Below are 26,711 nucleotides of genomic sequence, written 5' to 3'. Positions count from 1 at the left end.
ATGAAACTCTTCAGAAAGTTGGTTCCTACTCCTGCCCCCTCAGTCCCACGAAGCAGGGAGTCTGTTGCCAGCAGTTCTCCCTGAAAATAAAAAACCTAACATAAGTCTTTTCAGAGAAACTCAGTAGAGCTCCTTAGAGTGCATCCAGGCTGCCTGGGCACATTTCTAAAACTGAGGTCTGGGGAGGGGCATAGAGGGAGGAGCCAGGTCACACCCATTGAAAAGTCTTAAGAGTGCCCATGGCTCCTGCGGAACCGTCTATACCCCATGGTCATGAAGTGGACCCCAGCATCCTCTAGGACGTATGAGAAATAATTATAGCAGTAATGAGTCATAAACAGAATCTAAATGATACCTGAATTATGTAGAAGTCTCTGTAGAGTGCTGTGGTGCAGCAGAGTACTCATGCATAGTGAAACAATGACGAAAGGGTGTATTTACTAACAGTGGTTTTTCTAAGCCGCCAATTTTCACCGTCTTTGAGAGGCTGGCTTTAAAAACGAAGTTGTAATGCAGGCAAAATCAGGCTTGTTTTACATTTATCACTAATGTCCTCTTAAATCCAATCTTCAAAGACTCTGTAAAAAAGTGGCTTTACAAAAAAACAATCTTTAGTAAATACAGTACAAGGGTGTCACACAGCAGGAAAATCTACATGGTACAGTAAGTGAAACAAATGTTCCACGGAATAAACGAGCAAGTGAAGAGTGCAGATAACAGTGGATCTCAGAAATCACAGAGCAGACTGGAAAACAGGAAACTATGGGCATGATTCAATTCGATGACAGTTGAATCGCGCCGAGAATTAGCTCCCGGGGCTATTCAATACAGCTCCCCGCGACACCCAACGATGGGATTTCTTCTTGCACCCCTGGAGGGGTGCGAGAAGAAATCCGACAAAAGTGCCGGCGCAATACTGATTTCTGCCCTTAGCACGGCAGAAACAGCGTCGCATCGAGCACTTAGTTGGAGAATGCTGGTTCTCCCGACAAAAAACTCTGTTTAGTCTGGGAGAACGGGCATTCTCCAACTTACAACTGCGCTGTATTGAATAACCCCGGGAGCTAATTCCCGGCGCTATTCAACTGTCATCAAATTGAATCATGCCCTATAAGGGCGATGTGAAAGGTGGTAAGTGTTAAATGCACTATAAACAGCGCTATAACACATCGTATGAAAGCAGACAGGGCAGCCAACAGATTTTGTTGGGTCGAGACTGACAAAAGAAACAGGGTGTCTCTCCCCCCCCCCCCCCCCCAACCCGGGGGATCAGTGATGTGGATACTGTGGGTGAAACTACAGGAGGGGTGGGGTATAAATTGGTGGGTAAACCAGTTGAGATACACATTTTCAAAGTTTGGGCTGTGAGGGTAGGTGTTATTATAACATGTCAATCTATCATAAATTATATCGACATGCCGAGTGTCGACATTATGACCATGTCAAAATTGTGCATGTTGACATTTTTGAATGTCAACACAATATACCACACCATAAGCACACGTGTATGTGATAGACAGGGGTAAATAGTACAAGCATATTAACTGAGGAGCTAGGGGCTAACCCCTGCTGTTCATGTCCAAGGTTAAAAACAAGTTCCCACTTGTGCATATATAGTAATGAGTGTTTGCTCTGCCCCCTACCGTTGATGAATCTACCAGTAACTAGTAAAACAGATGTTACATATAAACAACACAGGTAAATAACAACACCGGAACAGAAAGGCCAGCTGCTACACAGTTTTCATTTTATATATCTGACATTTACACTAGCAATTGTCATTAGTCTAAAAATGAGCTAAATGTTAAATTGCGTGGCTGCTGTGTATATAATGAACTGGTAGATTGACGTATAACCTATAATGTATGTACTCAGAGTAGCAGGCACTAGCTGGAGCAATGTCCCTCTATTGTGGGTGCTAGTGTTTCTTGAATAAACATAAACTCCAATTTTGTGTGTTCATTAATACTCTTACAGTTCACATTCTCATGTATTTTGGGACAAATTGCATAATCTTTTCCCCCAACGCTAAAATGTTTTCCTTTTCCTTATTCAGAGGTTAAAGCAGCATATCTTATAACAGTTACATTGGAAACTTCTTAATTAGTTCCCTTGCTGCCACCCACCACCTGTGCATGTGGAGAAGCCATTCAGTTTTCCATTGGCCAGCACAGAGCTGTGTGGTGCTGTACCGACATTGATAACTTTATGATCGATTTAGCTGTGTCCTTGGCATGGGGCATTCAAAGCTGGGCTTGGTTAAATTACATCAAGCTGCTTATATTATATCCTGATATGAATGCATCTGTTACTGTGCTTAAAAAATGGGTCTGCCTTTTTACGGTTTTTTATTTCTACGGTGCCACAAAGGGGTTAATTCTGGCTTTTTTGATGCAGTTGCTCTGGCCTCTTTATGCTAATGCCTGTAACATGCTCACGTCAGGCTAGCCCCTCCCCCCCCCCCCTCCCCTTTCCCCCAGGTAACCTCCAAGGAAAACCCACTGAAATACACTCTCCGCATCAAAAATCATTCTGTGTCTCCGAGCAGTAACCACTGGGACGCATGCTCAGTGCGACTCGGATGCATGTGCAGACGACATCGCCTCTGTATCCATCTCTGAATCAGGCCTAAAGTGTCCATAGTGTTGTACAAGGAATATACATAGTAACAGTGTAACTCAACATGTAATCAGATAAATACCATGTAAACTAACAAAGCTTAGGAACAACATACATGCAGCTCAGCCTCAGTGACACTTCGAGCAGTGAGAGGAGATTGGTGCTGCTTCCTGGACCCTCCTATCTCTCACTGCCCAGTGTACTGCAGCTGCACTGCTATACAGCTGCCAGGTGTAGTGGGCAGAGGAGAAGTGTTGCATTTGACACTGATTACTGATTAATCCCCCCCCCCCTTTAGTTACCCTTGCAGAGCGCATGGCACTGATTCACTCATGACGGCCATGCCAGTAGGGCAAGCAGAAGTAAGTCCCGAGTCAGGTGAAGTGTCTACCCAACGCAAGGGCAAGCAGTCAGTGTCAGAGCCATTTAAAGAAACTTCCAGGCAAAAGACAAGGAAATCAGGTGGCATGTATAGTGCGAAGGAGAGAACAAGACAGCAGGGCTCAAGGACAGGAGGCTGGTGTGCACTGGAGCAGACTCTGGAATATGCTGGATAGAGTGCAGACATTGGAAGCGGTCAGCAGGAACACAGAGTGAAGCACAGAGAGACAGGTAACAGGACCAAAACAGGAACCGAGTTAGTATGAAGTACACAAGTAGTACAAGGTATACATGCCGTCATTCTGGCTGCTCTCTCCGGGAGAGAGCAGCCAGGTCGGCTCAGCAGGGGGGCAGGGCTATGACGTGAGGAGGAGGTGGTCCGTAGGTGGAATGGGGGTGGGGCGGAGACGGGATGGGGTTACCGTGGCACCTCCTGTGAGCCATGCCCCCCGATCTATAAAGCCACAATCACTGGGCAGGGGGGACCTGAAGAATCGGGAGACTTGCCTGCTCTATCGGGGGGCTGGGAAAGTAGGCAAGTATGGTACAAGGCTGATGCAGGCAGAGGCGGAACTACCGCCAGTGCATTGCACTGGGGCCCGCCTCTGTCCAGGGGCCCAAAGCATGTAATGAGTCAAACTGACTCATTACATGCCGCTGTGCGCTGCGGGCAACCGCTGCCCACAGCGCACAGCCGCCCGGAGAGAGGAGAGGAGCAGCGGTACGGGGGAGAAGGAGGAGGAGGGAGGTGAAGGAGGGAGCCGCAGCAGCGCTTTACTACTGGTGGAGGCGCTGCTGCTGCTGGCCCTCTGCTTCACTATAGGCTGTCTTCCAAGAACAGCCTATAGTGAAGCAGAGGGGCAGCAGCAGCAGCGCCTCCACCAATTACACAGCGCTGCTGCGGCTCCCTCCTCCACCTCCCTCCTCCTCCTTCTCTCCAGCCCGGGAATCGTCTGACGCTGCACCGAGGAGCCTGAGCCAGCGGAGACGCCGGAGAGGGTAAGTATAATTCATTCTTTCTGTCTCTTTCTTTCTTTCTTTGTTGGGACTGCCTGCCGCAATGTGTAAAAATGGGGGACTGCCTGCCGCAATGTGTAAAAATGGGGGACTGCCTGCCGCTATGTGTAAAAAGGGGGAATCTGCCTGCCGCAATGTGTAAAAATGGGGAATCTGCCTGCCGCTATGTGTAAAAATGGGGGACTGCCTGCCGCTATGTGTAAAAAGGGGGAATCTGCCTGCCGCAATGTGTAAAAATGGGGAATCTGCCTGCCGCAATGTGTAAAAATGGGGGACTCAGGGCCGTCTTTCCGTATGGGCTCAATGGGCTCTTGCCCAAGGGCCCCAGGAGTATAAGGGCCCTAGGCTGATAGCCAAGGGTCCCCTCTTTCCAGGGGTACCAGATTTTTGAAAATCGGGCCAGGGGAACCAGAGATATCCGACTTCAAAGCAGTGGTCTCCATCCAAGCCTGTTAATTGCTCTACCCAGCCAGATATCTCAGATTCTGTTTGACTTACAGTTTTTCTGACGGTATACTCCAAAATCTGGGACTCTCCCCTTTTGGTGAACACTGGCAGCTTGTCTCTACTATGCCCAGAACCAGAGATATCAGCCTTCCAGCAGCTGGTCCCTGCTCCAGCTCCACACGCCTGGTATACAGTTTTATATTTTCGTTGGTGGATTGCTCTGGCTCCTGAACTCTGATCCCCAAGTCCCCAGTATCTCCTGAAAGGTGAGACTCTCTAGTGTTTTTATCCCATTGAAAGCTAAGAAATCTATTTCCAGGTACTGGAGATATCTGCAGTCAAGCAAGCTACTCTCTCACCAGAAAATGATGAAAATTAAGCCAACTCCACTATCCACCCCTCCCCTGCACATTAAAACCCCCCTACCATCCTGGAAGTTATGTACCAGGGCCCCTTCATTCAGCCCAATGCCACCTTCTACAGTTTAGTGTTCTCACTTCTGACCCATCTGTGCAGTAAAGGATTAATTAACAGAAATCACTGCTCCAGGTCCTACAGTACATGCTGAGCGACAGATAGAACCCCCCCTGCCGCCCACGGGACATCAAAGCTGCCGCTGATAGCACCCCCAACCCCTACCGCTGGAGGATAGGTAGGGGCCCCAGTGCATTGTTGTGCCCAGGGGCCCACACTGCTGTTAAGACGGCCCTGGGGGGACTGCCTGCCGCAATGTGTAAAAAGGGGGAATCCGCCTGCCGCAATGTGTAAAAACGGGGGACTGCCTGCCGCAATGTGTAAAAAGGAGGAATCTGCCTGCCGCAATGTGTAAAAAGGGGGGACTGCCTGCCGCTATGTGTAAAAATGGGGAATCTGCCTGCGCTATGTGTAAAAAGGGGGAATCTGCCTGCCGTAATGTGTAAAAAGGGGGACGCTGTCTGCCGTAATGTGTAACAAGGGCACGCTGTCTGCCGTAATGTGTAAAAAGGGGACGCTGTCTGCCGTAATGTGTAAAAAGGGGACGCTGTCTGCCGTTATGTGTAAAAAGGGGACGCTGTCTGCCGTTGTGTAAAAAGTGCACGCTGTCTGTCGCTATGTTTAACAAGGGCATGCTGTCTGCCGTTATGTGTAAAAAGTGCACGCTGTCTGCCGTAATGTGTAAAAAGGGGGACGCTGTCTGCCGTTATGTGTAAAAAGTGTACGCTGTCTGCCGCTATGTTTAACAAGGGCACGCTGTCTGCCGTTATGTGTAAAAAGTGTACGCTGTCTGCCGCAATGTGTAACAAGGGCACGCTGTCTGTCGTTATGTGTAAAAAGGGGACGCTGTCTGCCATTATGTGTAAAAAGTGCACGCTGTCTGGCGTAATGTGTAAAAAGGGGGACGCTGTCTGCCGTAATGTGTAAAAAGAGGAATCTGTCCGCTGTAAGGTGTAAAAGGGTTTCTACCTGGTGTAGTGGTGCTACTGTGCGGCGTAATTTGAAGAATGGAGACTACTGTGCACCGTTTTATGAATTGGTATTATTTTGTGGCCACACCCCTTCCCCACAAAGCCACTATGTATTTTTGCGCGCTGCTACGGCGCGCACTGCCTCTGTTTTGCATGCAGGGGTGGGGCTCCGATGCCGTTTCTTGCACACAGTGCTAACATGTCTAGTTACGGCACTGTTGCTAGGTATCCATTTCTCTGGCCCTGAGCAGGTCCCCCTCACCAGATCCTCTCTAGGGGTGAGGGGGTGGACTTGGATGGGATGAGGGAGGGGGGGGGGGGGCAAAAGCATTTTGTCGCACCTGGGCCCACCGCTCGCTAGTTCCGCCACTGGATGCAGGAGTATGATTTAGGAGCCTATACTCTGGCACTGAATAATGCTCAGAGACAGCCTTTATAGGAGGGGAATTCAAACTTGGAGCCATCACACATTGGCGTGTCTGGCCCTTTAAATCCTGTGTTGAGTGGTGCACACATCTCTATGGGAGTTGCAGCTGCATAGCAGAGACTGCAGCCGGAGGACACCACTGTGGGATCCAGAGACTTCAGTAACAGGCACTGATGGTTACCATCAGAAATGAGAGAGAGAGAGAGAGAGAATACAGGTGGTAGATAACAGATTGTAAGATCCACTGGGCTAGGGTCTGATGGGAATGGCCAGTTATTTTATGTAAGACTGCTTTGGAAAATATATGTGCTATATACTGTAAATGGTAATAAATGTGCTGGTGGAATCCATTTTTCTCTTCTATAAATGATTTTATTGAACACTGTGCCCTCTGCGGCACTTCCCATAGCGCTTAACACTGATTATAGCATGGCACCATAGAGGAAAAAAAATAAGAATTTACTTACCGATAATTCTATTTCTCGGAGTCCGTAGTGGATGCTGGGGTTCCTGAAAGGACCATGGGGAATAGCGGCTCCGCAGGAGACAGGGCACAAAAGTAAAGCTTTCCGATCAGGTGGTGTGCACTGGCTCCTCCCCCTATGACCCTCCTCCAAGCCAGTTAGGTACTGTGCCCGGACGAGCGTACACAATAAGGGAGGAATTTTGAATCCCGGGTAAGACTCATACCAGCCACACCAATCACACCGTACAACTTGTGATCTAAACCCAGTTAACAGTATGATAACAGCGGAGCCTCTGAAAAGATGGCTCACAACAATAATAACCCGATTTTTGTAACTATGTACAAGTATTGCAGATAATCCGCACTTGGGATGGGCGCCCAGCATCCACTACGGACTCCGAGAAATAGAATTATCGGTAAGTAAATTCTTATTTTCTCTATCGTCCTAGTGGATGCTGGGGTTCCTGAAAGGACCATGGGGATTATACCAAAGCTCCCAAACGGGCGGGAGAGTGCGGATGACTCTGCAGCACCGAATGAGAGAACTCCAGGTCCTCCTTAGCCAGGGTATCAAATTTGTAGGATTTTACAAACGTGTTTGCCCCTGACTAAATAACCGCTCGGCAAAGTTGTAAAGCCGAGACCCCTCGGGCAGCCGCCCAAGATGAGCCCACCTTCCTTGTGGAATGGGCATTTACATATTTTGGCTGTGGCAGGCCTGCCACAGAATGTGCAAGCTGAATTGTATTACACATCCAACTAGCAATAGTCTGCTTAAAAGCAAGAGCACCCAGTTTGTTGGGTGCATACAGGATAACAGCAAGTCAGTTTTCCTGACTCCAGCCGTCCTGGAACCTATATTTTCAGGGCCCTGACAACATCTAGCAACTTGGAGTCCTCCAAGTCCCTAGTAGGTGCAAGGCACCACAATAAGCTGGTTCAGGTGAAACACTGACACCACCTTAGGGAGAGAACTGGGGACGAGTCCGCAGCTCTGCCCTGTCCGAATGGACAAACAAATATGGGCTTTTTTGAGAAAAAAACCACCAATTTGACACTCGCCTGGTCCAGGCCAGGGCCAAGAACATGGTCACTTTTCATGTGAGATGCTTCAAATCCACAGATTTGACTGGTTTTAAACCAATGTGATTTGAAGAATCCCAGAACTACGTTGAGATCCCACAGTGCCACTGGAGGCACAAAAGAGGGTTGTATATGCAATACTCCCTTGACAAAGTTCTGGACTTCAGGAACTGAAGCCAATTCTTTCTGGAAGAAAATTGACAGGGCCGAAATTTGAACCTTAATGGACCCCAATTTGAGGCCCATAGACACTCCTGTTTGCAGGAAATGCAGGAATCGACCGAGTTGAAATTTCTTTGTGGGGCCTTCCTGGCCTCACACCACGCAACATATTTTCGCCACATGTGGTGATAATGTTGTGCGGTCACCTCCTTTCTGGCTTTGACCAGGGTAGGAATGACCTCTTCCGGAATGCCTTTTTCCCTTAGGATCCGGCGTTCCACCGCCATGCCAACAAACGCAGCTGCGGTAAGTCTTGGAACAGACATGGTACTTGCTGAAGCAAGTCCCTTCTTAGCGGCAGAGGCCATAAGACCTCTGTAAACATCTCTTGAAGTTCCGGATACCAAGTCCTTCTTGGCCAATCCGGAGCCATGAGTATAGTTCTTACTCCTCTACGTCTTATAATTCTCAGCACCTTAGGTATGAGAAGCAGAGGAGGGAACACATACACCGACTGGTACACCCACGGTGTTACCAGAACGTCCACAGCTATTGCCTGAGGGTCTCTTGACCTGGCGCAATACCTGTCCCGTTTTTTGTTCAGACGGGACGCCATCATGTCCACCTTTGGTATTTCCCAACGGTTTACAATCATGTGGAAAAAACTTCCCGATGAAGTTTCCACTCTCCCGGGTGGAGGTCGTGCCTGCTGAGGAAGTCTGCTTCCCAGTTTCCATTCCCGGGATGAAACACTGCTGACAGTGCTATCACATGATTTTCCGCCCAGCGAAAAGTCCTTGCAGTTTTTGCCATTGCCCTCCTGCTTCTTGTGTCGCCCTGTCTGTTTACGTGGGCGACTGCCGTGATGTTTTTCCCACTGGATCAATACCGGCTGACCTTGAAGCAGAGGTCTTGCTAAGCTTAGAGCATTATAAATTTACCCTTAGCTCCAGTATATTTATGTGGAGAAAAGTCTCCAGACTTGATCACACTCCCTGGAAATTTTTTCCTTGTGTGACTGCTCCCCAGCCTCTCGGGCTGGGCTCCGTGGTCACCAGCATCCAATCCTGAATGCCGAATCTGCGGCCCTCTAGAAGATGAGCACTCTATAACCACCACAGGAGAGACACCCTTGTCCTTGGATATAGGGTTATCCGCTGATGCATCTGAAGATGCGATCCGGACCATTTGTCCAGCAGATCCCACTGAAAAGTTCTTGCGTGAAATCTGCCGAATGGAATTGCTTCGTAGGAAGCCACCATTTTCTACCAGGACCCTTGTGCAATGATGCACTGTTTTTAGGAGGTTCCTGACTAGCTCGGATAACTCCCTGGCTTTCTCTTTCGGGAGAAACACCTTTTTCTGGACTGTGTCCAGAATCATCCCTAGGCACAGCAGACGTGTCGTCGGGATCAGCTGCGATTTTGGAATATTTAGAATCCACCCGTGCTGTTGTAGCAGTATCCGAGATAGTGCTACTCCTACCTCCAACTGTTCCCTGGACTATGCCCTTATCAGGAGATCGTCCAAGTAAGGGATAATTAAGACGCCTTTTCTTCGAAGAAAAATCATCATTTCGGCCATTACCTTAGTAAAGACCCGGGGTGCCGTGGACAATCCAAACGGCAGCGTCTGAAACTGATAGTGACAGTTCTGCACCACGAACCTGAGGTACCCTTAGTGAGAAGGGCAAATTTGGGACATAGAGGTAAGCATCCCTGATGTCCCGGGACACTATATAGTCCCCTTCTTCCTGTTTGTTATCACTGCTCTGAGTGACTCCATCTTGATTTGAACCTTTGTAAGTGTTCAAAAAATTTTTAGATTTAGAATAAGTCTCACCTAGCCTTCTGGCTTCAGTACCACAATATAGTGTGGAATAATACCCCTTTTCTTGTAGTAGGAGGGGTAATTTAATTATCACCTGCTGGGAATACAGCTTGTGAATTTTTTCCCATACTGCCTCCTTGTCGGAGGGAGACCTTGGTAAAGCAGACTTCAGGAGCCTGCGAAGGGGAAACGTCTCGACATTCCAATCTGTACCCCTGGGATACTACTTGTAGGATCCAGGGGTCCTGTACGGTCTCAGCGCCATGCTGAGAACTTGTCAGAAGCGGTGGAACGCTTCTGTTCCTGGGAATGGGCTGCCTGCTGCAGTCTTCTTCCCTTTCCTCTATCCCTGGGCAGATATGATCTTATAGGGACGAAAGGACTGAGGCTGAAAAGACGGTGTCTTTTTCTGCAGAGATGTGACTTAGGGTAAAAACGGTGGATTTTCCAGCAGTTGCCGTGGCCACCAGGTCCGATGGACCAACCCCAAATAACTCCTCTTCCTTTATACGGCAATACACCTTTGTGCCGTTTGGAATCTGCATCACCTGACCACTGTCGTGTCCATAACATCTTCTGGCAGTTATGGACATCGCATTTACTCTTGATGCCAGAGTGCAAATATCCCTCTGTGCATCTCGCATATATAGAAATGCATCCTTTAAATGCTCTATAGTCAATAAAATACTGTCCCTGTCAAGGGTATCAATATTTTTAGTCAGGGAATCCGACCAAGCCACCCCAGCTCTGCACATCCAGGCTGAGGCGATCGCTGGTCGCAGTATAACACCAGTATGTGTGTATATACTTTTTATGATATTTTCCAGCCTCCTGTCAGCTGGTCCTTGAGGACGGCCCTATCTATAGACGGTACCGCCACTTGTTTTGATAAGCGTGTGAGCGCCTTATCCACCCTAAGGGGTGTTTCCCAACGCGCCCTAACTTCTGGCGGGAAAGGGTATACCGCCCATAATTTTCTATCGGGGGGAACCCACGCATCATCACACACTTTATTTAATTTATCTGATTCAGGAAAAACTATGGTAGTTTTTTCACATCCCACATAATACCCTCTTTTGTGGTACTTGTAGTATCAGAAATATGTAACACCTCCTTCATTGCCTTTAACGTGTGGCCCTAATAAGGAATACGTTTGTTTATTCACCGTCGACACTGGATTCAGTGTCCCTGTCTGTGTCTGTGTCGACCGACTAAAGTAAACGGGCGTTTTAAAACCCCTGACGGTGTTTTTGAGACGTCTGGACCGGTACTAATTGTTTGTCGGCCGTCTCATGTCGTCAACCGACCTTGCAGCGTGTTGACATTATCACGTAATTCCCTAAATAAGCCATCCATTCCGGTGTCGACTCCCTAGAGAGTGACATCACCATTACAGGCAATTGCTCCGCCTCCTCACCAACATCGTCCTCCTACATGTCGACACACACGTACCGACACACAGCACACACACAGGGAATGCTCTGATAGAGGACAGGACCCACTAGCCCTTTGGAGAGACAGAGGGAGAGTTTGCCAGCACACACCAAAAACGCTATAATTATATAGGGACAACCTTATATAAGTGTTTTCCCTTATAGCATCTTTTTTATATATTTCTAACGCCAAATTAGTGCCCCCCCTCTCTGTTTTAACCCTGTTTCTGTAGTGCAGTGCAGGGGAGAGCCTGGGAGCCTTCCCTCCAGCCTTTCTGTGAGGGAAAATGGCGCTGTGTGCTGAGGAGATAGGCCCCGCCCCTTTTTCGGCGGCCTCGTCTCCCGCTCTTAACGGATTCTGGCAGGGGTTAAATATCTCCATATAGCCTCCGGAGGCTATATGTGAGGTATTTTTAGCCAAAATAGGTTTTCATTTGCCTCCCAGGGCGCCCCCCTCCCAGCGCCCTGCACCCTCAGTGACTGCCGTGTGAAGTGTGCTGAGAGGAAAATGGCGCACAGCTGCAGTGCTGTGCGCTACCTTTAGAAGACTGAGGAGTCTTCTGCCGCCGATTCTGGACCTCTTCTTATTTCAGCATCTGCAAGGGGGCCGGCGGCAAGGCTCCGGTGACCATCCAGGCTGTACCTGTGATCGTCCCTCTGGAGCTGATGTCCAGTAGCCAAGAAGCCAATCCATCCTGCACGCAGGTGAGTTCACTTCTTCTCCCCTAAGTCCCTCGTTGCAGTGATCCTGTTGCCAGCAGGACTCACTGTAAAATAAAAAAACCTAAGCTAAACTTTTCTAAGCAGCTCTTTAGGAGAGCCACCTAGATTGCACCCTTCTCGGCCGGGCACAAAAATCTAACTGGCTTGGAGGAGGGTCATAGGGGGAGGAGCCAGTGCACACCACCTGATCGGAAAGCTTTACTTTTGTGCCCTGTCTCCTGCGGAGCCGCTATTCCCCATGGTCCTTTCAGGAACCCCAGCATCCACTAGGACGATAGAGAAAGTCACATACCAGATACAGTTTAGTAAGTGTCATGCATGACAAAAGAAAAAATCTTACCGCAGTCATATAGACTTTTTATTCATGATAGAGAGGAATATTGGGGACTATGGGGTCTATATTTACTAAGCCTTGGATAGAGATAAAGTCGCTGGAGATAAAGTTCCAGCCAATCAGCTCATAACTGCCATGTCACAGGCTGGGTTTGAAAAATGACAGGAGCCGATTGGCTGGTGCTTTATCTCCATCCACTTTATCTCCATTGAAGGCTTAGTAAATAGTCCCCTAAGATGACAGAGACTATGGAAACGCACATTACTGGAGGCATTTATAATAAAGGATGATTGTGCCATACTGTATTTTATACTTTTAAAAATGTTATAATTCACATGAAGTATATTAGTGTCTGTGTAATGTGTTATTACTGTGCATTCCTGTACATGTTTCTTTTTACATTACTTTTAGTGTTTATTCAACACATAATCAATCACGTTAATTAGTATCCTAGACCTAAAAGGAAAGTACAACTCAGCTCTGTGCCTGCGACCAGCAGTGACCTCTGGTGAAATTCCCTAGCAGAAAGCTAAATATGCTAAGCGTTGCTTGCTAGTGCAGATATTATCATCACCGCTGACATAATATATACGTCTACAAAGAATTCTATTATCAGGCTGTAGTGCCATCTGCAGGAATGTTTAAATCAAAACACATTTTAGTGAAGAAAATATTCAGTATCTTAATCTGCTTAAAGCAGTTTTTATAAATCATACAAATGATTGATATTACATAGTAAGCATTTCTTTATTTGCAAGCAATAAATATTGCTTTCTGTTCATGATTCTATAATACTAGTCTGCTGCATCAGCACTCCAGATTTCTGCTGCTGCTGACCACGGATGTACACCATAGTTGCCTACCCTCCCTCATTCTGCAGGAGACTCCTTGAAATAGCAGCAATCTCCCTCACTCCCTGAATAGTCCATCAATCTCCCTGATCGCTCCTTACCCCCATTATGTAGCTGTTACATTCTTGGGGGGAAAAATAAATCAGAGATACATACATTCAAATGGGCTCATCAGTGCCATTTCCCTGCATTGGTTATAAGGCATAATGATCCTTATAGCTACATGCATTGTAAATAAGGTTTCTCGTGGCCACTTACAGTATATGGAACCTCTTGTAAAACACAATACACAAACAAATCCTGCCAAATATCAGTGTCTTTTCTTCAACAAGTAGATCTTAGTAACTTTGGGGCTCATTTACATTTGGATGCAAGTCATTTTCATGACACGCCTCTCCGATGAAGCAGGACACGTCCGTGCTGATAGGTGTTACTTTCACATCTCCCTGAAATGCTTTTCAAAAGTAGACAAGTATGTTGTACACTGACATACAGTACTGCAAATGCAGATGTATAATATTTTGATGGCCTTTTTGCCTTTGACACAAAGGAGCCTGCTGGGCCAGTCAGACTTTACTTCTATATTCAATTGGGAGGAAGAGAATAATTGTAAATTCTCTTCCAAGATGTCCTTTTTTCAGGGCCGCCAAGAGCTGAACAGGAGCCTGGGTACTGTATGCTGCAAAGGGAGAATTTTTTGTTCCTCTCAGCAGCACTCCAAAGGGGGACATTTGGCCCAGTCCCGTTACCCCTCAAGTGGCTCTGGGTGTGATAAAAACCAGTTTTTTTATTGGTACACACACAAGCTGCCATTTTGATAGACTTTGGTTTAACATTGGTAAAGATCTGCGCTGCAACACACATTGCAATGGCCCCAACGTGTGCAAACAAAGAGCCAACTAAAACCTGGCTTTGCCAATGTTCAAGCCTGTCAGGAGGCACTGCCTCAACATGAGTGTCATTTTTACTGGTGAGATAACCAGAGTTGTAGCTGGTAAAGTGAAGCACATAAGCCAGCATTGGCTACTCAGGGGTCTATTTACTAAGCCTTATATGGAGATAAAGTCGCTGGAGATAAAGTACCAGCCAATCGGCTCCTGTCATTTTTCAAACACAGCCTGTGGCACAGCAGTTAGGAGCCGATTGGCTTGTACTTTATCTCAAACGACTTTATCTCCATCCAAGGCTTTAGTAAATAGACCCCTCAGTGTAATAAAGCAGACGTAAACTGCTGATAAATATGTATTGTGCTTATAAGCCTGTAAGACTGATATTCAAATAAATATGAATTTAGGGAAGTTAATTATAATAGTGTATACAGTTTAGTTAATTAAGTTAACAGCTAATACATAAGTACACCTGACCTTAGTTCAGTGAATCTTAAGTAGCTGGCTGCACCAATTGAATCTCATTCAGGGTACCACATATATATATTGTTTAACTCTGCATAAATGTGTTTCTTACAGGGCAGGTCTTCACTGACACATGAAAAGGAGAGATTTGCCCATCCACATACGGAAATCAAGAGTTTGGGAGATGTTGTTAAAGTTATCAAACCAACTGTTTTAATAGGTGACAGTTTAATTTTAAATATATACATTTTCTCCACGTCCTCATTACCATATCGGACCGTCACATCTGTAACAGCAATCTCTCTACTGCAGGTGTCGCAGCAATAGGCGGGGCATTCACCGAGCAAATTCTGAAAGACATGGCTTCATTCAATAAGCGACCAATCATTTTTGCACTCAGCAATCCGACAAGTAAGGCGGAATGCACTGCAGAGCAATGCTATGGACTGACCGAGGTAACACAATAACCTGTGTGTTCTCGTATGTTACAATATGTATGGAACATCAGGATTGGATACTGTTACTTTTAACCACTTAACTGACAATTTAAAAAAAAAATTATACTTATTTAATTAAGTTAAAAACATTTTCTTTAGATACATTTAAATATTTTGTTAAAAAAATATATATGCATACTGGGTGTCTCGCAACCCCCTATGTATATACTGTAGGCCCCCATTGTAAAATTAATTCCCACCCCCAACTGGCAATATAAACCCCTGTGTTAATAGATCTTCATTAACGTTATCCGGTGTTGTAAAAGCCCTGGTGTCCGCCAAGCCTCAGTGTCAAATGACTTTAATGGGGTATTAGCCCTCCAACCCCCTACTCACACACACACCCAGTGCAATAAGAGCCCACCAGGGGTATTACCCCTCACCACCATAGGGCATTACTCCTTCCCATCCACCACAAGCAGAGCACAGAGGAGCCTGTGTCAGGGACGACTGCTGATCGTTCCTCACTGCTGCTGTTAATCTCTGCATTTGCCGATCTCGCAATATCCTTGTGCCCGATTCCAGCAGTGATGTTGGCAGTCGCGGATCACTACATCACTGTCTAGGGGGAACAGGGAGCCAGTGGAAATCCATTTGTCACATGTGCAGAACTGATTTCCTGTTTAAAAGGCAGGGAACACAACAGGATGGTACAATTGTATGAGATGTGACCGTGTCAGCTGAAGCCAGTTAAGTGGTTAACAGTGGAACATGTTATGATATGCAGAATACACTAACATTTATATTCTTAGAACAAAAAGTGTATTAAGGATCCTGCTTTCACTATAATGCTAATAGACCTTAAGAAATTATTATTATTATTATTATTAAGGTTTGTAATGTGCATTCAGTATAAACTCTAAGAATATAGATATGTTTTAATTGCAACATTTAAATCACTGCATCCAGTTATATTGATAGATTTGTAAATTATTATCAGTCCATAAGAATGAAATGAATTGGTAATAATAAGCTATGTAGATTCTGGGGCTATGTAGATTCTGAGGTAGAAGCAAAGCAGAAAGAACAAGCAACTTACCTGGAACAAACCATGGTGCAATGCAAGGGGGGCAAATACTGTACATTAATTTTGTTTGCATGCAGGGCAAATACTGGCTGCTTTTGCTTGTAGCCCACAAAACCTGGCCAGCTTTATTTTTTATCTAAGTTTCTGTTCATGTTACATTTCTAAACCCCCCCCCCCCCCCCCCCTCCCTTGCTGTGGAACATGGTTTTGCCAAAGTAATAAAGACTGCTCTCTCTGTAGATCTTTCAGGGACAGTGCTAGCTTCAGCATAGATGTTATAATGTAAGAGAAAGCCCAAGTGAAGACAGTATGAGCCTGATTCTGGGTCAGATGTTAATTCGATATTTGTGCAAATGGGCAATGTTTTTCATCTGTGCATGTGTCTAAGTAGCTGCATAGTCACAGAGGCTATTGAGATGCAAAGGCTGAGAAATATATTAAAAATGTATTTGGCTTTCCTGGGTAGTGCGTTATGGGCGTATTATGGGAGTGTCACAGACTTGTCACATAACTGCTTGCTAACTCACTTACATTGACAGACATACTTTGAGAGAGAATCTGTATCCAGAGGCAGGTACTTTTTTTCCATGGTGTTTCTGATGGTAGTGTCTAAAGGCACACCATCGGGAAAGTTGCATAAAGTGGGAGTCCCAGTCCTTGCACAGTCAGACGCACACTTGATGCGCACCAGTGGCAGGGCTTTTACTAACATTAGCATAAAGTCCAAGATGCATCTGTGGCAAAAGAAGCTAAAGTGATCGCAGTAGTTTGCAACTCAGAATCAACCCCTATACATGCGTACTTAGAGATAATTAGAGATTTTATCCCTGGAAAACTTTGCGTGTGTATGTGAAGTAAGTATAGTAATCTCTGTGCTTCCCTATCCTCTTTCCTAGTCACTGTAATTACAGATACTGTAAGCAACATTTTCAAGACTGTCCTGTAAATTCAGTGGAACCCAGGACTTCCAAATACAGTAAAGGGAAGAATGGCGATGCAAAAGCAATTGAAGATTGTATTGCCAGAATTCTACACAGACTTTAATGATGCAAAATTGCATATACAGCTTTGCTCATTTGCTTTGAGCTCAGCCAAGAGTGTTTACTGTTAAGGGGGGTACTCACGGAGCGATCGCTGCTTAAAATCTAAGCAATCTGACTAGATTGCTTAGATTTTAAGCAGTGATCTCTCTGTGTGTATGCCCCACAGCGATAGCGATGCGCAGCCCCTGCTGGGTGAAATGAGCTCCCCCCGCACGCTGAGCACACATCGCACTGTGCTGAGCGGGGGGAGAGATGTGTGCTGAGCGGTTTGCTCAGCACATATCTCTCCCCACATCTGCCAGTGAGTACTGGCCTTTACATTGTTCTCAATTGTTACAGTAATCTTCCAGTTCTCTGTAGAGGTAGCCCCTAATACTGCACGTATGGCTACGAACAAAATAATGATTGTGAACTAGTTAAAAATAAGATTTTAAACCTACCGGTAAATCTTTTTCTCCTAGTCCGTAGAGGATGCTGGGGTCTCCGTAAGGACCATGGGGTATAGACGGGCTCCGCAAGAGACATGGGCACTATAAAGAACTTTAGAATGGGTGTGCACTGGCTCCTCCCTCTATGCCCCTCCTCCAGACCTCAGTTAGAGAAACTGTGCCCAGAGGAGACGGACAGTACGAGGAAAGGATTTTGTTAATCTAAGGGCAAGATTCATACCAGCCACACCAATCACACCGTATAACATGAAATATACTAACCTGTTAACAGTATGAAACAAAACAGCATCAGCCCGAGACTGATCAAAACTGTAACATAACCCTTATGTAAGCAATAACTATATACAAGTCTTACAGAAATATGTCCGCACTGGGACGGGCGCCCAGCATCCTCTACGGACTAGGAGAAAAAGATTTACCGGTAGGTTTAAAATCTTATTGTCTCTTACGTCCTAGAGGATGCTGGGGACTCCGTAAGGACCATGGGGATTATACCAAAGCTCCAGACCGGGCGGGAGAGTGCGGATGACTCTGCAGCACCGAGGTCCTCATCAGCCAGGGTATCAAACTTGTAGAATTTTGCAAAAGTGTTTGAACCCGACCAAGTCGCCGCTCGGCAAAGCTGTAATGCCGAGACGCCTCTGGGAGCTGCCCAAGAAGAGCCCACCTTCCTAGTGGAATGAGCCTTTACGGAATTTGGTATGGCAATCCAGCCGTAGAATGAGCCTGCTGAATCGTGTTACATATCCAGCGAGCAATAGTCTGCTTAGAAGCAGGAGCGCCAACCTTGTTGGCTGCATACAGGACAAACAGTGCCTCTGTTTTCCTAACCCGAGCCGTCCTGGCTACATAAATTTTTAATGCCCTGACTACATCCAGGGACTTGGAATCCTCCAAGTCACTCGTAGCCACTGGTACCACAATAGGTTGGTTCATATGAAACGATGAAACCACCTTTGGCAAAAATTGAGGATGAGTCCTCAACTCCGCTCTATCCACATGGAAAATCAGATAGGGGCTTTTGTGAGGCAAAGCCGCCAATTCAGACACCCGCCTTGCAGACACCAAGGCCAACAACATGACCACCTTCCAAGTGAGAAATTTTAATTCCACTGTTTGAAGGGGCTCAAACCAGTGAGATTTTAGGAACTGTAACACCACGTTAAGATCCCATGGTGCCACTGGAGGCACAAAAGGAGGCTGTATGTGCAGCACTCCCTTTACAAAAGTCTGGACTTCTGGGAGAGAAGCCAATTCCTTCTGAAAGAAAATCGATAGGGCCGAAATCTGTACTTTAATGGAGCCCAATTTAAGGCCCATATCCACTCCTGTCTGCAGAAAGTGGAGAAAATGGCCCAGGTGGAAATCTTCCGTAGGAGCATTCTTAGCTTCACACCAAGATACATACTTTCTCCAGATACGGTGATAATGTTTCGCTGTCACCTCCTTCCTAGCTTTTATCAGAGTAGGGATGACTTCTTCCAGAATGCCTTTCCCAGCTAGGATTCGGTGTTCAACCGCCATGCCGTCAAACATAACCGCGGTAAGTCTTGGAACACACAGGGCCCCTGTTGCAACAGGTCCTTTCTGAGAGGAAGAGACCACGGATCTTCTGTGAGCATTTCCTGAAGATCTGAATACCAGGCCCTTCGAGTCCAGTCTGGAACAATGAGTATTGTCCGCACTCCTTTTCGTCTTATGATTCTCAATATCTTTGAGATGAGTGGAAGAGGAGGGAACACATAGACCGACTGAAACACCCACGGTGTCACCAGGGTGTCCACTGCTACTGCCTGAGGGTCCCTTGACCTGGCACAATACCTCCGAAGCTTCTTGTTGAGGCGTGACGCCATCATGTCTATTTGAGGAAGTCCCCAACGACTTGTTATCTCTGCAAAAACTTCTTGATGAAGTCCCCACTCTCCTGGATGGAGATCGTGTCGGCTGAGGAAGTCTGCTTCCCAGTTGTCCACACATGGAATGAAGACAGCTGACAGAGCGCTTACGTGATTTTCCGCCCAGCGAAGAATCCTGGTGGCTTCCGCCATTGCCACTCTGCTCCTTGTCCCGCCTTGGCGGTTTACATGAGCCACGGCTGTGACGTTGTCTGATTGAATCAGAACCGGTAGGTCGCGAAGAAGATCCTCCGCTTGACGTAGGCCGTTGTATATGGCCCTCAATTCCAGTACATTGATGTGTAGACAAGCCTCCTGGCTTGACCATATCCCCTGAAAGTTCCTTCCTTGTGTGACTGCTCCCCATCCTCGGAGGCTCGCGTCCGTGGTCACTAGAACCCAGTCTTGAATGCCGAACCTGCGACCCTGTAGAAGGTGAGCACTCTGCAGCCACCACAGGAGAGATACCCTGGCCCTGGGGGACAGGCTTATTCTCTGATGAATTTGAAGATGGGACCCGGACCACTTGTCCAGAAGGTCCCACTGAAACGTCCTCGCATGAAACCTGCTGAAGGGGATGGCCTCGATGGTCAACACCATTTTCCCCAGAACTCGAGTGCATTGATGGACTGACACTCTTTTCGGTTTTAACAGGTCTCTGACCATGTTCTGGAGTTCCTGGGCTTTTTCCATTGGTTGAAAAACCCTCTTTTGTTCCGTGTCCAGAATCATGCCCAAGAAAGATAGCCGAGTTGTCGGAACCAACTGCGACTTTAGAAGATTTAGAATCCAGCCATGTTTATCACTGACCTGGTTTGAGGAGGTTGTGGACTTGGGGTTTCTTCCGATGACCGGGAAGTGGAACCGCAACTGGGCCGCAGCAGAGATGGCCGGATGTAAGTCTTCCTCATGCAGGATCTGATCGGCGGACAGGAGGCACGTGCGGACGCTGAAGGTCTCCTGAAAGAGAGAACTTGACAGGTGCTGGTAAATCACGAAGGTGCTGGAAGGCACGGAGGTGCTTGGAGGCACGGAGGTACGAAGGTGCTGGAGGCACGGAGGTGCTTGGAGGCACGGAGGTGCTGGAGGCACGGAGGTGCTTGGAGGCACGGAGGTGCTTGGAGGCACGGAGGTGCTTGGAGGCACGGAGGTGCTTGGAGGCACGGAGGTACTTCCCACCAGGGCCTGATTGGAGGACGGGCCGATGACGTCACCCGCAGCTCCCGAGGACGTCGGACGTGGAGGCCTGCTAGACGGAGCGCCGGACGCCGGGGACCCGCCAGCGAGGACGGCCGCACGGAGACCCAGCGCGCCCGGAGAGGTAAGTATGAAGACCGCGGCGCCGTGACAGTACCCCCTCCTCTAGGAGTGGCCTCTGGACACTTTCCCGGCTTCGTAGGATGTCTAGCATGGAAGATCCGGACTAGTCGAGGAGCCGAGACCTCAGAAGCCTTTATCCAACTTCTCTCCTCAGGACCATATCCTTTCCATTCCACCAGATATTGCAGATTCTTGTGAAGGTAACGCGAGTCTAGAATATTTTTGATCTCGAAGTCTGTTCCTGTTTCAGTCTCCACTGAGGTGGGGCTAGAGGTCTTTGAATGGAAACGATTAAGGACGAGAGGACGAAGAAGAGAAACATGGAAGGCGTTCGGTATACGTAGGTGGGAAGGTAAACCCAGCTTGCAGACCACAGGATTCAGGACTTGTAGCACAGGGTAAGGACCGATGAATCTTGGAGCAAACTTCATGGTGGGCACCTTCAACCGGAGATTACGTGTGGACAGCCATACCCTGTCGCCAACCTTGTATTGTGGAGCGGCTCGCCATTTCTTATCCGCAAAGAACTTGTACCGGACTGAAACCTTCTTAAGATTAGCATGAACCTTACTCAAAATTTGTCTGAAGTGTAGTAGAGTGGACGTTACGGCTGGAACCTCTTCCATCGGAAGGCTTAGTAATTCTGGAACACTTGGATGGAACCCATAGTTGATGAAAAATGGAGACTCACCAGTGGAAGAATGAAACGAATGATTATGGGCAAACTCTGCCCAAGGTAACAACTCCACCCAGTTGTCCTGTGAAGGGGAGAGATAAAGACGGAGGAAAGTCTCTAGATCTTGATTGACTCGTTCCGTTTGTCCATTCGTTTGGGGATGATAAGCGGAGGAAAACTTAAGTTTAATCTGTAGAGTCGAACAGAGGGCTTTCCAAAACCTTGCGGTGAACTGTACCCCACGATCAGAGACTATTTCCTGTGGCAACCCATGCAACCGAAAATGTTCTTGGATGAACAGTAGAGCTAGTTTCGGGGCTGTTGGTAGACCAGTCAAAGGAACGAAGTGTGCCATCTTCGAAAAACGGTCGACGATTACCCAAACGGTGTTGCAACCCTTGGAATGGGCCAAGTCAGTGATGAAGTCCATGGAAATATGAGTCCAGGGTTTCATAGGAATGGACAGAGGACGAAGCAACCCAGCAGGAGGTAAACGGGGAGATTTATGCTGTGTACACTGGGGACAGGAATTAACGTAATCCTGTACATCCTTCCTCATGGAGTCCCACCAGTAAGATCTTTGCAGAAACTTGTACATCTTCTGGGCGCCGGGATGACCGGAGAATTTGGAGATATGGGCCCACTGAAGTATCCTCGACCGGAATTTGACCGGTACGGACATTCTTCCAGGAAGAGGACCTGGAGTAGTCGAGGCAGCAGAGACAGAAATTGGATTTAGAATGAAACTCCGTTCAAAGGAATCCTCATCATCTGTGGGAGTTTGTGAACGGGACAGTGCATCCGCTTTGCTATTGAAAGTCCCGGCTCGGTATTTGATAATGAAAGAAAATCGAGTGAAGAAGAGTGCCCATCTAGCTTGGCGAGGATTCAAACACTGTGCGGTTTTGATATACAACAAATTTTTGTGATCAGTGTAAATGGTAGTCACATGTTTGGCCCCCTCTAAGAGATATCTCCACTCTTCCAAGGCAGATTTAATCGCCAAGAGTTCCTGGTCTCCAATAGTGTAATTCCGTTCAGCTGGAGAGAATTTACGAGAGTGAAAGCCGCACGGATGTAATTTCTTATCTGAGGCATACTGAGAGAGAACGGCCCCAACTCCGACCGAGGATGCGTCGACTTCTAGGAAGAAAGGTTCCTCGAAATTTGGTTGTTGGAGTACTGGAGCGGACATAAAAGCTGATTTCAAGTGGGAAAAGGCCTATATGGCTTCGGGAGACCACAACCCCGGGTTGGAACCCTTTCTCGTTAGGGCGGTAATGGGTGCAACAATGGTGGAGAAACTTCTAATGAACTTTCTATAATAGTTCGCAAAACCCAGGAACCTTTGTATTGCTTTCAAGGAGAGTGGCTGTGCCCAGTCCCGAATGGCAGAGAGTTTCTCCGGATCCATGCGAAGCTCCTTCCCCGAGATAATATAACCGAGGAACGGTATTGATGTTACTTCAAAGGTACACTTGGACATCTTGGCATAGAGATGATTCTCACGTAGACGGCGGAGTACCTCTTTGACTTGTAATCTGTGTTCAGCAAGGTCTTTTGAAAAAATCAGGATGTCATCCAAATACACCACGACACTTAGGTATAACATGTCTCGGAATATTTTGTTGACGAATCCCTGGAAGACAGCAGGAGCATTGCTAAGACCGAACGGCATCACCAGGTACTCAAAATGCCCATCCCGGGTATTGAAGGCGGACTTCCATTCATCTCCCTCTCTGATGCGTATAAGGTTATAGGCCCCCCTCAAATCGAGCTTGGAAAAAACATAGGCACCACGAACTGTATCAAATAACTCTGTGATTAGAGGCAAGGGGTATTTATTTTTGATGGTAATATCATTTAAGCCGCGGTAGTCGATACATGGTCTTAACCCTCCGTCCTTTTTTTTCACGAAGAAAAAGCCCGCTCCAGCCGGGGAAGTAGAGGGGCGGATGAATCCCTTGTGAAGATTGGTTTTGATATAGTCAGACATAGCCTGTGTCTCTGGGAGAGACAGAGGATAAATGCGACCCCGAGGCGGCATTTTTCCAGGGATAAGGTCAATGGGGCAGTCCCAAGCTCTATGGGGTGGTAACTGGTCGGCTGCTTGTTCCGAAAACACATCTCTAAATTCTTGGTATGCCTCTGGAATAGGTTCCTCCTCCGCCTTAGAAGAAACACGAAGCGGACAAACAGGGGTGAGACAGTTAACGTGACAAAAAGAACCCCAAGACCGAATCTGTGCGGTCTTCCAATCGATATGGGGATTGTGACTTTTGAGCCAAGGTATTCCGAGAACCAGATCATGATGCATTTCCGGGATCACCAGGAACTCCAAGTATTCTTGATGTAGAGCCCCGACCTGTAGTTTAACTGGAACCGTGCGTTCTGTTATGATACCCTTGGATATCCTAGTACCATTGATGGCTGTCAAGGAAATAGGCCGTTCGATGGACCGTACTTCCAAATTCAGGCTTTGAACACAGAGGGAAGAAACGAAATTCCCCGCAGCTCCAGAGTCCAACAGGGCTTCAAAAGACTTGGAAGTGGCCTTGGTGATTAACGTTACAGGAAGCAAACAGTCCGAAGTGGGAGAAGATTTGGTCGTAACCCCCAACTTGACTCCTCCGGAACAAGCTAGGCCTTCTCGTTTCCCGGACGGGATTTGCAGGACTTGATGAAGTGACCCGCAGCTCCGCAGTACAGGCAGAGCTTACCCTCATGACGACGTTGCCGCTCCTCCGGGGACAATCGGGATCGGTTAATCTGCATGGGTTCGTCTGGACTTGGACCCACCACTTGCCTTGCAGGAGGAAGCCGGAACCTAGGACGATCCGATCGACTACGTTCTCCTCCACGTTCCTGCATCCGGAGATCTACCTTGACACAGAGGGAGATCAATTCCTCTAAAGAATCCGGAAGCTCTCGAGTGACCAACTCGTCCTTCAGGCGATCAGAAAGACCGTTCCAGAAAGCAGCTCTCAGAGCCTCATTATTCCAACGAAGTTCAGAGGCAATGGTTTGGAAATGAACCACATACTGACCCACGGATCGGGAGCCTTGACGGATGCGGAGTAAGTCAGAAGAGGCCGAGGTCATCCTGCCGGGCTCGTCAAAAATTCGTCGAAAAGACGTGAGGAATTCGGAGTAGTTGGAAACCAGTGAATCAGAACGTTCCCATAATGGAGACACCCAGTCCAAGGCAGATCCTTCCAGCAGAGAAATAATATATGCTACCTTGGACCGGTCTGTAGGAAAGTTGTGAGCTAGTAGCTCGAAATGTACCTCGCATTGGTTTAAGAAACCACGACAATTCTTAGGATTCCCATTGTAACGGGATGGCGTAGGCAGCTGAAGACGCGGAGTGGCACCGGCCGATGGTTGGACATTGCTGGAGGTGGCAAGTGGTGCAGCTACCGGAACTGGTGCCGGAATTACTGAGGCTAGAGACGCCTGAATCTGATCCAGACGTCCGGACAACTCCTGGAGGTACTGCATCACCTGACCTTGTGCCGCTTCCTGACTTTGTACACGGGAAGCCAGGTCCTGGATGGCACTTGAGTCCGTGTTCCGATTCCCCGGGTCCATGGGGCCTGAGTATACTATCACTGACCTGGTTTGAGGAGGTTGTGGACTCGGGGTTTCTTCCGATGACCGGGAAGTGGAACCGCAACTGGGCCGCAGCAGAGATGGCCGGATGTAAGTCTTCCTCATGCAGGATCTGATCGGCGGACAGGAGGCACGTGCGGACGCTGAAGGTCTCCTGAAAGAGAGAACTTGACAGGTGCTGGTAAATCACGAAGGTGCTGGGAGGCACGGAGGTGCTTGGAGGCACGGAGGTACGAAGGTGCTGGAGGCACGGAGGTGCTTGGAGGCACGGAGGTGCTGGAGGCACGGAGGTGCTTGGAGGCACGGAGGTGCTTGGAGGCACGGAGGTGCTTGGAGGCACGGAGGTGCTGGAGGCACGGAGGTGCTGGAGGCACGGAGGTGCTTGGAGGCACGGAAGTGCTGGAGGCACGGAGGTGCTTGGAGGCACGGAGGTGCTTGGAGGCACGGAGGTGCTTGGTGGCACGGAAGTGCTTGGAGGCACGGAGGTGCTTGGAGGCACGGAGGTGCTTGGAGGCACGGATGTGCTGGAGGCACGGAGCACTGGAGATCACAGGTACAGTTGAACGATAATACTCAGGCGCCGGAGCACTGCCCGGCGTCTGAATTTAAACTTCCCGCCAGGGCCTGATTGGAGGACGGGCCGATGACGTCACCCGCAGCTCCCGAGGACTTCGGACGTGGAGGCCTGCTAGACGGAGCGCCGGACGCCGGGGACCCGCCAGCGAGGACGGCCGCACGGAGATCCAGTGCGCCCGGAGAGGTAAGTATGAAGGCCGCGGCGCCGTGACAATGTTGCTGCAGCACACTCAGGGAGTGACACGCTTTTCAGCAACTGATCTCTCGACCTCGCTTTTATCAGGAGATTGTCCAAGTACGGGATAATTGTGACTCCCTGCCGGCGCAAGAGCACCATCATTTCCGCCATTACCTTGGTGAAAATCCTCGGGGCCGTGGAAAGCCCAAACGGCAACGTCTGAAACTGGTAATGACAGTCCTGTACAGCGAATCTCAGGTACGCCTGATGAGGGGGATATATGGGGACATGAAGGTATGCATCCTTTATGTCTAGAGACACCATGAAATCCCTCCCTTCCAAGCTGGAGATAACCGCACTGAGCGATTCCATCTTGAATTTGAACTTTTTCAAGTACTGGTTTAGGGATTTTAAATTTAGAATGGGTCTGACCGAACCATATGGTTTCGGGACCACAAATAGGGTTGAATAGTACCCCTTCCCCTGTTGAACTAGGGGAACCTCGACAACCACTTGCTGTTGACACAGTTTTTGAATTGCAGCTAAAACTATCTCCCTTTCTGGGGAACAAGCTGGTAAAGCCGATTTGAAAAACCGGCGAGGAGGCACGTCTTCGAATTCCAGCTTGTAGCCTTGGGATACAATTTCCATTGCCCAAGGATCCACGTCTGACTGAACCCAGACGTGGCTGAAGAGTCGAAGACGTGCCCCCACCGGGGCGGACTCCCTCAGGGAAGCCCCAGCGTCATGCAGTGGATGTAGTAGAAGCCGGGGAGGACTTCTGCTCCTGGGAACTAGCCGTAGCAGGCCGTTTTTTTCCTCTACCCTTACCTCTGGCGAGGAAGGAAGAGCCCCGACCTCTTCTGGA

At 48.0% G+C, this 26,711-nt stretch overlaps 1 protein-coding gene across 2 annotated transcripts in view; it reads left to right on the top strand.

Moving 5' to 3' along the window:
* Positions 1–26,711, top strand: part of ME1 (malic enzyme 1) — a 672,171-nt gene that overhangs the window by 611,890 nt on the left and 33,570 nt on the right. For both annotated transcript variants that reach the window (XM_063916902.1, XM_063916903.1), the window contains 2 exons: positions 14,685–14,790; positions 14,883–15,025. In XM_063916902.1, the coding sequence (XP_063772972.1) occupies positions 14,685–14,790; positions 14,883–15,025 (249 nt within the window). The remainder of the gene's footprint in view (positions 1–14,684; positions 14,791–14,882; positions 15,026–26,711) is intronic.

The sequence above is a fragment of the Pseudophryne corroboree genome, chromosome 4 (genome assembly GCF_028390025.1).
Source record: "Pseudophryne corroboree isolate aPseCor3 chromosome 4, aPseCor3.hap2, whole genome shotgun sequence".
Lineage (NCBI taxonomy): Eukaryota > Metazoa > Chordata > Amphibia > Anura > Myobatrachidae > Pseudophryne > Pseudophryne corroboree.
The sequence above is the reverse complement of the archived record's forward strand: the minus strand, read 5'-3'. Positions and strand labels throughout refer to the sequence as shown.